Consider the following 13,865-nt stretch of genomic DNA (forward strand, 5'->3'; position numbering starts at 1 on the left):
ATAGTTAAATTGTTTTGCTGTAATTTTCTTTATCATTCATTTCCCCCTATTGCTGACTTTTTATAAGAACAGAAATTTGGAAACAACCTAAATAATAAACATACTTGTACCTTGCTTTTTCTGTGTTCAGGATTATTTCATTTCTTTCAACAAATACTTGAGAATGGTCCAAATGCCACTGTAAAGTTCTTGCCCTCATGGAGCTCATATTATGATGATTTCCTTAGGATAAATTCTCAGTAAGGCCATTTTGGGTTGAAAGAACACGAACATTTTTATGACTTTAGATGCATATTACCAGTGAAATGGCTTTCCATTTTCTACCTGTTTATGTAGTCATCGTCTCATTTTCCACATAAGTTAACATTAAGAGTAATTGAGATAATAGTTTTGTGCTTTTAAAATTGTTAACCAGATTGTTTATTAGAAAAAATGCAAGCGTTTTAGAAACCTTTGACCATTTACTTTCTCTAGTTGTACTTCTCTTGTCCTGTCAGTAAATTAGGTGTTCTAAAATGTTATTATTTCTGAAACAAAATTCCAAAAAGTTCTTGGTATTTAGTGGTCTGGCATTGTACTTTGGTACAGACACGATCAAGCTTGACTTCCTTTGGCTATTTTTATTGCTTATGCATGTCTGAATCCCTTATCTCCAGAGTGTAAGGGCAAAGTACAGCATGATTGCTAATACAATTAGTCAGTTATGTGATTTGATTGTTTGCCTAAGTTAGATATCAAAGAGGCAGAGGTGGATGAAAAGGAGTCAACCTAAGCCAGCCAGATGATTTAACTGCAAAATTTAAAAGGACATGTCTTTACATTTCAGTAGAGTAGTTCCTTGTTTTTAAAGTCTAGTGTCTAGTATAGATGTACTCAACAACTGGGCAATGAACCAGAGAAAAGTCAAAGGAAGGGTTGTTCTTTTGATGAGTTAAGGGACTGTTTTTCTCCAACTTGTAAGATCTTCACCCAATTTCCAAGAAAATATATTGCAGAGAAGATAGGGAGTTTGTTTAAAAAGCTTTGTGTAATTGAAAAGATAGAAAAGCTATGTTAAATTTTTAAAATTACCCATAGTTACCCTAACTTAGCTATTTTCATAGTTTACATACTGTGTCTATTTGGGGGCAGAAATATCTTATGTGCTCATAAGATCACAATGGACGATATTTTTATATTTTAAATGCAAAAAACCTCAAACAATATTTATAGTCTTTGTTTTTTGCATTTTACATATTATAAGGACTTTTCCATGTTTGCATATAGTCTTCTTAAATATTTTTTGAGTTGTAAGTTCATTTGCTTGATGTACTTCAATGTTATTAGAAGTTTTTCTAATGTTAGCTATTTGGCTGGACAAATTCTTTTTCAAATACTCTGTGAGAAGAAAATGCTTTACAGCCTTGAATGCTTAAAAATCTAAAAAGGGGATTCTAGGACTCCTAAAAAAGATCAATTATATTTATAATGTAATACAATAGGATTAATCAAGTGTTGAGTGAGTTTGATGTTTCTCACATTATGGCTTTAATAAACTAGACAGAGATGCTGTTGCTCTCTGGCTTAATTTTATAATCATCTGTTGCTGACATTCTTAACTACACTAGGCTTGAAATACGTGTCCTGTTGTTTTTAGGAGGTTAAGACAAAAGGCCAAAGCAGTAGTAGGGGTAAAACTAGCTCTGGCTTAATTTTCTCTTCATTATTTTGTTGAAATAGGCTTGTAAGATGTGAAAGTATTGAAGGCTTAGCTTATTTTCCACAAAGATATGGGAGGTGAAGGAAAAAGGGTGTGTTTTATCCATTAAACAATTTTGTACTGCAGATATGTGTAGAGATTCATCTATTGGGATCTTCATAACAACATTATCAATAACAGCAAAAAAAAAATTCAGAGTAATCTAAAAGTAGAATAGGGGCTGTTTCACTCTGATGATGGACTATTTTACATTTCTAAATGAGGATATTATATAATTTTATTTTAAAATCAACTTTATTGAGGTTTAATTTACATACAGTCAAATGCACACATTTTGAGAGTTTTAAATCTGAGAAAAGTATAGATCCGTTTAACTACCACCCCAATCAAGATATAGAGCACATACATTACTTCAGAAAGCTTCCTTGTGTCTGTTGTACCCCCTACCCCTGCCCCCTCCCTGACAGACAACCACTGATCTGATAATTATCACTATAGAATAGTTTTGTCTATTCGGAACTTCAAATAAATGAAATCAAATCAAACAGACTCTTTTCTGTCTTCTTTGCTCAGTGTATTTTTGAGATTCATCCATATTGTGGGCATCAGTAGTTTGGTCCTTTTTATTGCTGAGTAATACTCTGTGGCATGAATGTGCCACAGTTTATCTGTTTACCTCTTGATAGACATTTGGCTGTTTTCAGTTTTGGACTATGATGAATAAAGCTTCAGTGAACATTCAACTATAATTGTCTGTATGGACATGTTTTCATTTCTCTTGGGTAGATACGTAGGAGTGGAATTGGTAGGTCATATAGTAAATGTGTTTATGTTTCACATTATAAGAAACTGCCGGATTGTTTTTGCTTTATGCTCCCATCAGCAATGCATGAGAATTCCATCTCTTCCACATCCTTGGCAAAACTTTTTTTATTTTAACCTTTCTGTGAACATGTAGCCGTTGTGTTTTAACCTACAGAATTGAGAAGTGTCTCCTACTGCTTGCAGTTATAGGACTTTATTGTCTGTTTTTTACAGGCTGCCTCTGGGGGACTAACTACACTTTAATTACTTTCCTGCGTGTCACAGGGGGTCAAAATAATATTCTGCTTACCACATAGAATGGCTCCTTCCTGTGGCACGTATAGTGATCGGCTGTGTCATACTTCCATCCATACCTAGTTTCATTATATACAGGTTCCTTCATAAACAGTATACAAATCCTGACTATTTAGAACTTTTTTTCCCTGCTTTTTTGGGAGTGTTTATATTAGCTTTGCAGTTTCCTCAGCTGGCTAACTTTAGTTGAATAAAAGTCTTACTTAAAGCCATTCCTGTTAGCTAGCTAAAGGCCTCTCCAGTGGGGTCAAATTTTGGTCTTATGTAAAAAATGAGGGGCATTTTATTAAAATTATCAAGTGTATCTTTACAATGCTGAAGACACAAAGTAATTGGGTATCATCTAGATGCGTAAGGAAACTAAATTTTGGTCTTAGTTGTGGATGGTTGGATTTTTTGGTTGCCTTCTTTTTTCCCTAAACATTTAATTTATTTTTAAAATTAATTAATTTTATTTATTTATTTTTGGCTGTGTTGGGTCTTCCTTGCTGCGTGCGTGCTTTCTCTAGGTGTGGCGAGCGCGGGCTACTCTTCGTTGCGGTGCGTGCACTTCTCATTGCGTTGGCTTTTCTTGTTGCGGAGTATGGACTCTAGGCACGCGGGCTTCCGTAGTTGTGGCTCGCGGGCTCTGGAGTGCAGGCTCAGTAGTTGTGGCGCATGGGCTTCATTGCTCCAGGGCATGTGAGAACTTCCCGGACCAGGGCTTGAACCCTTGTCCCCTGCGTTGGCAGGCGGATTCTTAACCACTGCGCCACCAGGGAAACCCTCTCCACATTTTATTTTGAAAAATTTCAAACATACAGAAAAGTTGAAGGAATTGCACGAGAATACCCGTTTACCACCTAGATTCTATAATTAACATTTTACTGTATTTGTTTAATCACATATCTGTTGAAAATATTTGATGGTGTGTTTAAGCCTTTCTTTGTAGAAAAAGCATTGATGGGTAGAACTTACTGGGCAGTAGTTACTTTTGTGTGGTATAGGACTTAGTGGTTCTCTGATGCGGTAGTTCTCTTTTGAAGTTGACTGTCTTGTGTTTCCTATTATCATTGGTTGAGAGCTCAGTCATTTATTTTCAAATGAATTCCATCTAGATTATGTTACAAAGACAAAAGAAAAGCAAGGGAAATTGGTCATAGAAAGGGTTTGTTTGTATCATCAGGAGGCCAAAATACTGCCAACCTGCTTGCCCAGCTGATAGAAATGCTGTCACATGAATAACTACCTTTTATTGAGTGATTACTGTATTCTAGAGCTTTATCTCATTTGGGGTCTTACAATAACTCTGTTATCTTATTAGCCCCATTCTATGAGTTAAGAAATTGAGGCTTAATGAGATTGAATCATTTGCCAAATGTCTCATCTCTTAAATGGCACAACTGGTATTCAGACGGAAGTCTCTCTGACTCCAAAACCCATGCTTTGAACCAGAAGTCTTTAGTGCTGAAAGTTCCCTTTCTGCAGAATTTATAGTTTACATTCATTTTTGTCTTCAGAATCGGCCAAATTGGGCCACACCTAATATGAGTCTGGTATAGTAGCATTCTTGTGGAAAAGGGGATATCATATAAACATTTTTTTTTTTTTTTTTGTGGTACGTGGGCCTCTCACTGTTGTGGCCTCTCCCGTTGCGGAGCACAGGCTCCGGACGCGCAGGCTCAGCGGCCATGGCTCACGGGCCCAGCCACTCCGCGGCATGTGGGATCTTCCCGAACCCGGGCACGAACCCGTGTCCCCTGCATCAGCAGGCGGACTCTCAACCACTGCGCCACCAGGGAAGCCCCATATAAACATTTTTATGACTATGAAGGGCTCTTAATTCTTGAGGGAGGGCCCTTTTTGAAATCAGGCATCCTGGGGTTTTTACTGACCTATTTCATTCTCTGAAGAATTAAGGAATTTCCAGCTTGTATTAAATTGTGGAATGTATAGAATTCCTTCTACAGTTGAACCAGATAAGTATTAGCAAGTGTGTTTAGAATATGACACTGGTAGTTCTTTCCTGTTTTTTTTGTTTTTGTTGTTATTTTGGTTTTTTTTTAAGAGGGTTTTGGGGATGATAGCCAATTTGAAGCTTGGTCTTACTATTAAAGAAGTGAAACCTAAGCAAGCTTCCTTGCTCCCTGCCTGCTTTTGGAGTAAGCGTCACTTAAGTTTGCCAATTTTCAGGGCTTATTTCTGTGAGTGACCCAAGGAACAGTGTATTCTAACTTGAAAACTGAATGGGTGGAGGTATGCATTGAAAACAATAGTTTTTAACCTTTCTGGAGATTACATACTCCTTTTTTGAAGCTGATGAAAGCTGTGGGCCCTCTTCCCAGAAAACAATGCATATATGTAGACAAATATAATTTTACATACAAAGTCTGTAGGGGTTCACTGACCGCCGCCCGCCCCCAAGCCTATCGACAGAGTAGTCCAGATTAAAAATCCTTTAAAATTAGGAAAAATTAGGGAGCTGAAAAATAAGATTTGAGCATCAGTTCTTAAACTTTTTTCACAAATGCTGATCTTATAAAATTGATTATACTAACATAAAAATCATGTTTTAGTATCCAAGATATTTACTTCAGTCTCTACAGTATTAGTTTTCCTCACTTTGTTAAAAAAAAAAAAATTAACAAGGATATTCGTGAGTTAAGATTCCTAGGGATAGATCAAATTCTCTCTGTTGATTTTTAACTTTTGCCTTTTCCATTTTATTTCTTCTACCATCAAAATATTTTCCCAGAACTAGTAATTAGGTCAAAGATTCAGATGAAATGCTTTACCAATCCCCAACTTTAGGTTTACATTTATTCTTTAACCAAAATCTCTTCATAACCCATAGATACATAGTACTTCTTTCCTTAATATACTTTCTGGTATGAGTGTTCAGGCATTGATCTTGGCAAGTTACATGTTTTATTACATTAATCTTCACAACGACTCTGTTAGGGACTTATTATTGTCTCTCTTTTATAGATGTGGAAAGCAATGCTAAGAAAGGTTAAATGACTTAAGACCAGTTCTGGCAGGGCCAGGATTTGAACCCATGTAGATCTAGCTCCAAAGCCCATTTTCTTCTATTTTACCATCCTGCTCTGTGATCAAAGAACTGACCACTTTTTCTGGCCACTGGTCTGACCTGATCTGAATTTTAAAAGCTCAAATTTCCATCAGTGGAGGGAGCTCTTTATTTTCTTCTATAGCTAGCCAGTTGTAAAATTGCTGTAGTGTGTGTGTGTGTGTGTGTGTGTGTGTGTATTTAAGTTAGATTTTAGGTTGTGAAATGTCAAGAGCACTGAATTTACTGGCTAGATTGTTAAACCTAGAATAAGGAAGGAGGCTTAGCTGGATGATCTGCCTGTTCTGTTTATATAAATGGATGTTTCAGATACCATACTCCAACAGACAATTCAGTGATTGAAAAGTTTGTGGAAGGCTTGTTACTAAACCTAGCATCATTTGCAGGAAGGAAAAACCCTAATGGTTTGGAACAAGAGTGAAAAAGAGTTTAAAGCGTAGATAAGCTTTTATGAAATTGACTAAAGGCCAGGTGTGTATTTCCTAACCCTCTTGGGATAGCCATGGGGGGAACCTCCAGGTCAGCTAGCTGCCTAGTGGTTTTTGCTGAGATAATGGGCGGAGTCAGCATTCTGGGAAGGTAGTTCAGTTTGCTGAGTGAGTTTTGTGAGACTCAGCATCTTTCTTGACAAAATTATTGTTCTTCCAAACCTTGTACTTTTCCTAGTTTCAGCCTTTTTATACACAGTGGAACAGGAAGGAGAATGCGTAGGTTGATTTACTATGTAAACTTAGCGATACATTTTTTAGTTTGAACTGATTACACAGGGCTTTAAGTGAGATAGCACAGAACAGAAAAAAAAGTAGATACTAATTGAAGTGATTGGGAGAACAAAGGAAGTTGGGTCAGATAATAAAATTTTAGAGAGTTTATCTCCTTGCCTTTTTAAAAACTGAGTGATAGAGGAAACTAGTGTGTATGAAGATATATATCATTTAATTCCCAAGGTGATGAAACTTGGTATAAAGGAAAATTAAGTTGACCGATTTTAAGATATGGGGAGAAATCAGATACAAATGTAAAAGAACTATCTTAAGTCATACTTTTTGGGTCTTTACAAATTAAGGGAGCATATTTTGTGAAAAATTTCTTTTGACAGAATTCTGAATTCTAAGAAATTTAAAAAGGACGAAGAACAGTTCAAATGGCAGGATTGTTAAAAGCCACTTTATTGTATTGTATACGTGCTTAGTTAGGATGAGGAAATTGGCTTTAAAAGCTTTGTTCCCTCATCAGCTTCACCCTCCTTCCCTTGTGTTTTCCTGAGGCTGTGTGCGAGGTTTTAGCATAGAGGAAGGGTAGGTCCTTTCACCTGTTGCCATTTTTTCCCCCTGCCATAAGTTCACACACACTTTTTCACATTATGATTTGTAAAAACATAAACAGCTTTTCTGGAACCAAACTGATCTTTTTATTTTGTGGTTCATACTTCATGACACTGGAGTGGGGGCAGGAGGGTGGAGCTATAAGGTGTTTGGACCCTTCTGGTTTATGGGATTGTCTTTTTCCCTTTTTCCCCTTAGGAACGGCGTGAATGTTGAGGGGGCGACACACAAGCAGGTGGTGGACCTGATCCGAGCAGGCGAGAAGGAATTGATCTTGACAGTGTTATCTGTACCTCCTCATGAGGCAGATAACCTAGATCCCAGTGACGACTCGTTGGGACAGTCATTTTATGATTACACAGAAAAGCAAGCAGTGCCCATATCGGTCCCCACATACAAACATGTGGAGCAGAATGGTGAGAAGTTTGTGGTGAGTGTCAGCCCAACTCCATCCTCAAACACCTAGCTTTTGTTTCTCCCAATCTTATCATTTATGATATATATTAGAGCACTAGGATAAATGACTGCCACCTAGGTCAGTTTGCCTACCAGGAATATGGGTTTACACATAAATAAAAGACACTGGCCCTGATTTATTGCAGGGAGTGAACTACAGTAATGGAAGAAGAGGCATATTTCTGCTTAAGTATAACTCCATTTTATTCTAGACAGTTTTAAGTTTGGATTTGGGCCTTTTGCAATCATGTGTGAGTTTATTTTGTTTGTTCTTTTATTGGTTGTCATATCTCTTTGCTAATAGCAGTCTCTCACTGTTGACTCTGTAGAGTTATAGAGCAAGATTAATTTTAAAGTGTGGTGTGTCTTCCAAAACATTTGGGTAATACAGAGTTTGTCCATGTCAGAACCTACAAGTGCCCTATACCCCACTTCATATCTTGTTCTTTTTCATTTTCTTTGGAGATATCTGTGTGAATGATTAATTCTGGTTTTCTCCAAGGTCCTCATTATATTCTGCATGCAATTCACATGGGCTATTTTATACACTTCCAGTTTCTTGCTGTTGTAGATATGCAGGAAAGCCCATCTTGAATTCTGGATGATGTGTGCCAGCCCCTTTCCCAAATGCCTTTGTTTGTTCTTTAAAACCTAATTACAACTGATAGCCCAATCTGCTTAATTTTTCCCTTGGTTGCAGTATTCTTTATTTGCCTTTGATTATTTTGGGAGTGATGGTATAATGAGAAATTCATTAATCTTTGTGGAAAATGCAGTGCATTCTGTAGGTATTGGCAAACAGACTACATGTGTTTAAAGCTGATCTGCTGTTTAATGTTGCAGTCTCTGAAACTGAGATTTGTCCCCTGTATAGGAATGAGCTACTAGATATTTATGGTAAATTCTTTTTAATGGGGACATGAGAAAAACAAGCAAGGAAGCCTGAAAAGTTCCAGAAGGATCAAATAATGTTTGACTGCATCTGTAATTTAGCTGGAGATGATAGCATGTAGGTTTTATGTCAGTCTGGTCTATGTATTTTCCGAACCATACACACAAAATTTAGAGTTTTGTGTTTCAGAGGTGCTATACTTTTTTTTAACCATTTTTTAAATTGAAGTATAGTTAATTTACAATGTTGTGTTAGTTTCAGGTGTACAGCAAAGTGATTCAGTTATACATACACATATATATCTATTCTTTTTCAGATTCTTTTCCATTATAGGTTATTACAGGATAGTTCCCTGTGTTTCCCAAGTAGGTCCTTGTTATTTATCTATTCTATATATAGTAGTGTATATATGTTAATCCCAAACTCCTGATTTATCTCCCCCACCCCAACCTCGTGCCCCACTATCCCCTTTGTTAACCATAAGTCTGTTTTCTGTGTCTGTGAGTCTATTTCTGTTTTGTAAATAAATTCATTTGTATCATTTTTTTTAGATTCTGCATATAAGTGGTATCATATAATATTTGTCTTTTTCTGTCTGACTTACTTCACTTAGTATGATAATCTATAGGTCCATCCACGTTGCTGCAAATGGCATTATTTCATTCTTTTTTATGGCTGAGTAATATTCCATTCTGTATATGTAGCACGTCTTCTTTATCCATTCGTCTGTTAATGGACACTTAGGTTGCTTCCATGTCTTGGCTGTTGTACATAGTGCTTCTATGAACATTGGTGTGCATGTATCCTTTCAAATTAGAGTTTTTCTCCCGATATATGCCCACGAGCGGATTGCTGTGTCATATGATAACTCTATTTTTAATTTTTTAAGGAACCTCCATACTGTTTTTCATAGAGGTGGCACCAGTTCACATTCCCACCAACAGTGTAGGAAGGTTCCTTTTTCTCCACACCCTCTCCAGCGTTTATTATTTGTAGATTTTTTTTAATGGTGGCCATTTTGACTGGTGTGAGGTCATACCTCATTATAGTTTTGATTTGCATTTCTCTCATAATTAGCAATGTTGAGCATCTTCATGTGCCTCTGTGTCTCTTTGGAGAAATGTCTTTTTAAGTCTTCTGCCCATTTTTTGATTGTGTTGTTTGGGGTTTTTTTGATATTAAGCTGTATGAACTGTTTGTATATTTTGGAAGTTAATCCCTCATCGGTAGCATCATTTGCAAATATTTTCTCCCAGTCCGTAGGTTGTCTTTTCATTTTGTTTATGATTTCCTTTGCTGTGCAAAAGCTTTTAAGTTTAATTAGGTCCCATTTGTTTATTTTTGTTTTTACTTCCATTACTCTAGAAGATGCATCCAAAAAAATATTGCTGTGATTTTGTTTTGTCAAAGAGTGTTCTGCCTATGTTTTCCTCTAGGAGTTTTATAGTATCTGATCTTACATTTAGGTCTTTAATCCATTTTGAGTTTATTTTTGTATCTGGTGTTAGAGAATGTTCTAATTCATTCTTTTACACGTATCTATCCAGTTTCCCCAGCACCACTTATTGAAGAGACTGCCTTTTCTCCATTGTATATTTTTGCCTCATTTGTCATAGATTAATTGATCATAAGTGTGTGGGTTTTTTCCTGCGCTTTCTATCCTGTTCCATTGATGTATATGTCTGTTTTTGTGCCAATACTACACTGTTTTGATTACTGTAGCTTTGTAGTACAGTCTGAAGCCAGGGAGCATGATTCCTCTAGCTCCATTCTTCTTTCTCAAGATTGTTTTGGCTATTTAAGGTGTTTTGTGTTTCCATACAAATAAAAAAATTTTTTGTTCTAGTTTTGTGAAAAATGCCACTGGTAATTTGATAGGGATTGTGTTGAATCTGTATATTGCCTTGGGTAGTCATGGTAATTTTAACAATATTGATTATTCCAGTCCAAGAACATGGTATATTTTTCCATCTGTGTCATCTTCAGTTTCTGTTATCAGTGTCTTATAGTTTTTGTAATACAAATCTTTTGCCTCCTTAGCTAGGTTTATTCCTAAGTATTTTATTCTTTTTGATATGATGGTAAATGGGATTGTTTCCTTAATTTCTCTTTCTGATATTTCATTTTTAGTGTATAGAAATGCAACAGATTTCTGTATATTAATTTTGTATCCAGCAACTTTACTGAATTCATTGATGAGCTCTAGTAGTTTTCTGGTAGCATCTTTAGGGTTTTCTATGTGTAGCATCATGTCATTTGCAAACAGTGACAGTTCTGTTTCTTCTTTTCCAATTTGGATTCCTTTTATTTCTTTTTGTCTCTGATTGCTGTGGCTAGGGCTTCCAAAACTGTGTTGAATAAAAGTGGTGAGAGTGGGCATCCTTGTCTTGTTCCTGATCTTAGAGGAAATGCTTTCAGCTTTTCATCATTGAGTATGATGTTAGCTGTGGGTTTGTCATATATGACCTTTATTTATTTTATTTTAAAATTTATTTATTTAATTTATTTATTTTGGGCTACATTGTGGCTTCGTTGCTGCGCGCAGGCTTTTCTCTAGTTGCGGTGAGTGGGGGCTGCTGTTCATTGCGGTGTGTGCACTTCTCATCGTGGTGGCTTCTCTTCTTTCTTGTTGCCGAGCACGGGACCATGGGCTTCAGTAGTTGTGGCACGCGGGCTCAGTAGTCGTGGCTCGAGGGCTGTAGAGTACAGGCTCAGTAGTTGTGGTGCATGGGCTTAGTTGCTCCACGGCATGTGAGATCTTCCTGGACCAGGGATAGAACCCGTGTCTCCTGCATTGGCAGGCAGATTCTTAACCACTGCGCCACCAGGGAAGTCCCTATATGGCCTTTATTATGTTGAAGTATATTTCCTCTGTGTCCACTTTCTGAAGAGATTTTATCATAAATGGATGTTGAATTTTATGAAAAGCTTTTTCTGCATCTATTGAGATGATCATATGGTTTTATTCTTCAGTTTGTTAGTGTGGTGTATCACATTGATTTGCAGATGTTGAAGAATACTTGCATCCCTGGAATAAATCCCACTTGGTTATGGTGTATGACCCTTTTAATGTATTGTTGGAGTCGGTTTGCTAGTATTTTTTTAAAATTAATTTATTATTTATTTTTGGCTGCATTGGATCTTCGTTGCTGCGCAAGGGCTTTTCTCTAGTTGTGGCGAGCGGGGGCTACTCTTCATTGCGGTGTGCGGGCTTCTCATTGCAGTGGCTTCTCTTGTTGCGGAGCATGGGCTGTAGGCTTGTGGGCTTCAGTAGTTGTGGCATGCAGGCTCAGTAGTTGTGGCTCGCGGGCTCTAGAGCACAGGCTCAGTAGGTGTGGTGCACAGGCTTAGTTGCTTTGAGGCATGTGGATCTTCCCGCACCAGGGCTCGAACCCGTGTCCTCTGCGTTGGCAGGCAGTTCCTTAACCACTTTGCCACCAGGAAAGTCCCAGTTTGCTAGTATTTTGTTGAGGATTCTTGTATCTATGTTCATCAGTGATACTGGCCTGTAATTTTCCTTTTTTGTTATATCTTTGTTTGGTTTTGGTATCAGGGTGATGGTGGCCTCATAGAATGAGTACTAGTAAGTGTTCATTCCTCTGCAATTTTTTAGAATAGTTTCAGAAGGATAGGTGTTAACTCTTCTCTAGATGTTAGTAGAATTCACCTGTGAAGCCATCTGGTCTTGGACTTTTGTTTGTTGGGAGTTTTTAAATTACTGATTCAATTTCAGTACTGGTAATTGGTCTCTTTATATTTTCTATTTCTTCCTGCTTCAGTCTTGGGAGATTGTACCATTCTAAGAATATGTCCATTTCTTCTAGGTTGTCCATTTTATGGATGTATAGTTTCTCGTAGTAGTCTCTTATGATCCTTTGTAGAGGTGCTATACTTTTAATCATAAGACATGTAAGAAGTAGAAATCAAGATTGGGCCCTAAAAATGGAGCAGATTGGATATTGAGACCTTTGGGGAATTACCTGAGACCTCGAGAACCTCTGTAGACTTAGAAAAGGAATGAAACTACTAATTGTCCTTTTTTAAAAAATCAACTTTATTGAGCATAATTTACTAACATTAACATTCACCCATGTTAAATGTCTAGTTTCATGAGTTTTAATTAAAGCACATAGTTTTATAATCACCACAATCAAGATATAGAACATTTCATTGTCCTAGGAAGTTCCCTCATGCCCCTTTGTAGTCAGTCCTCTTTCCCTTCCACTGCCTCTGTCAACCACTGATCACCTTTCTGTTACTGTATTTTGCCTTTTTTAGAATGTCAAATAAATGGAAGCATACAATATGCAGTCTTTCATGTCTAGCTTTGTTCACTTAGTGTAGTCCTTTAAGATTGATACATGAGGGCTTCCCTGGTGGCGCAGTGGTTGAGAGTCCGCCTGCCGATGCAGGGGACACGGGTTTGTGCCCCGGTCCGGGAAGATCCCACATGCTGCAGAGTGGCTGGTCCCGTGCGCCATGGCCGCTGAGCCTGCACGTCCGGAGCCTGTGCTCCGCAACGGGAGAGGCCACAACAGTGAGAGGCCCGCGTACTGAAGAAAAAAAAAAAAAAAAAAGATTGATACATGTTGTTGCATATATCAATAGTTTATTCCTTTTTAATTACTGATAGTATTCCATTGGATGGATTTACTACAGTTTATTTATCTGTTCGCTTGTTGTTGCCCATTTGTGTTGTTTCCAGTTTGGGGCTATTATTAATGAAGCTGCCATGAAATAACATTAATGTGTAGGTCTTTATGTAGATTTATGTTTTCATTTCTCTTGAGTACATACACAGCTAGAAGTGGAATTGCAGGGTCAAATGAGAAATTGTCAAACTGTTTTCCAAAGAGGCTGTACTGTTTTTGTATTCTCATCTGTAGTGGAGAGTTCCAGTTGCTCCATAACCTCTTGAATACTTGGTATTTTCAGTTTTTTAAATTCTAGCCATTCTAGTGAGTATAGTGGTGTTTCATTCTGATTTTAATTTTGCATTTGCCTAATGACTCATGATGAGTGTATTTTCATGTGCTTAATGGCTTTTCTTATATCTTCATTGTTAAAGTATCTGTTCTGCTCTTGCCCATTTAAAAAATTGGGCTGGGGCTTCCCTAGTGGCGCAGTGGTTGAGAGTCCGCCTGCCGATGCAGGGGACACGGGTTCGTGCCCCGGTCCGGGAAGATCCCACATGCCGCGGAGCGGCTGGGCCTGTGAGCCATGGCCGCTGAGCCTGCGTGTCTGGATCCTGTGCTCCGCAATGGGAGAGGCCACAACAGTGAGAGGCCCGCGTACCGAAAAAAA

The 13,865-nt window shown here is 37.6% G+C and overlaps 1 protein-coding gene across 1 annotated transcript in view; it reads left to right on the forward strand.

The window, feature by feature from the left end:
* SNX27 (sorting nexin 27) overlaps positions 1-13,865 on the forward strand; it is an 84,502-nt gene that overhangs the window by 16,497 nt on the left and 54,140 nt on the right. The window contains 1 exon segment of the mRNA XM_027097841.1: positions 7,412-7,643. Within this exon segment, the coding sequence (XP_026953642.1) occupies positions 7,412-7,643 (232 nt within the window).

The sequence above is a fragment of the Aethalodelphis obliquidens genome, unplaced genomic scaffold, assembly GCF_003676395.1.
Source record: "Aethalodelphis obliquidens isolate GAN/ISIS:26980383/991018 unplaced genomic scaffold, ASM367639v1 scaffold116, whole genome shotgun sequence".
Lineage (NCBI taxonomy): Eukaryota > Metazoa > Chordata > Mammalia > Artiodactyla > Delphinidae > Aethalodelphis > Aethalodelphis obliquidens.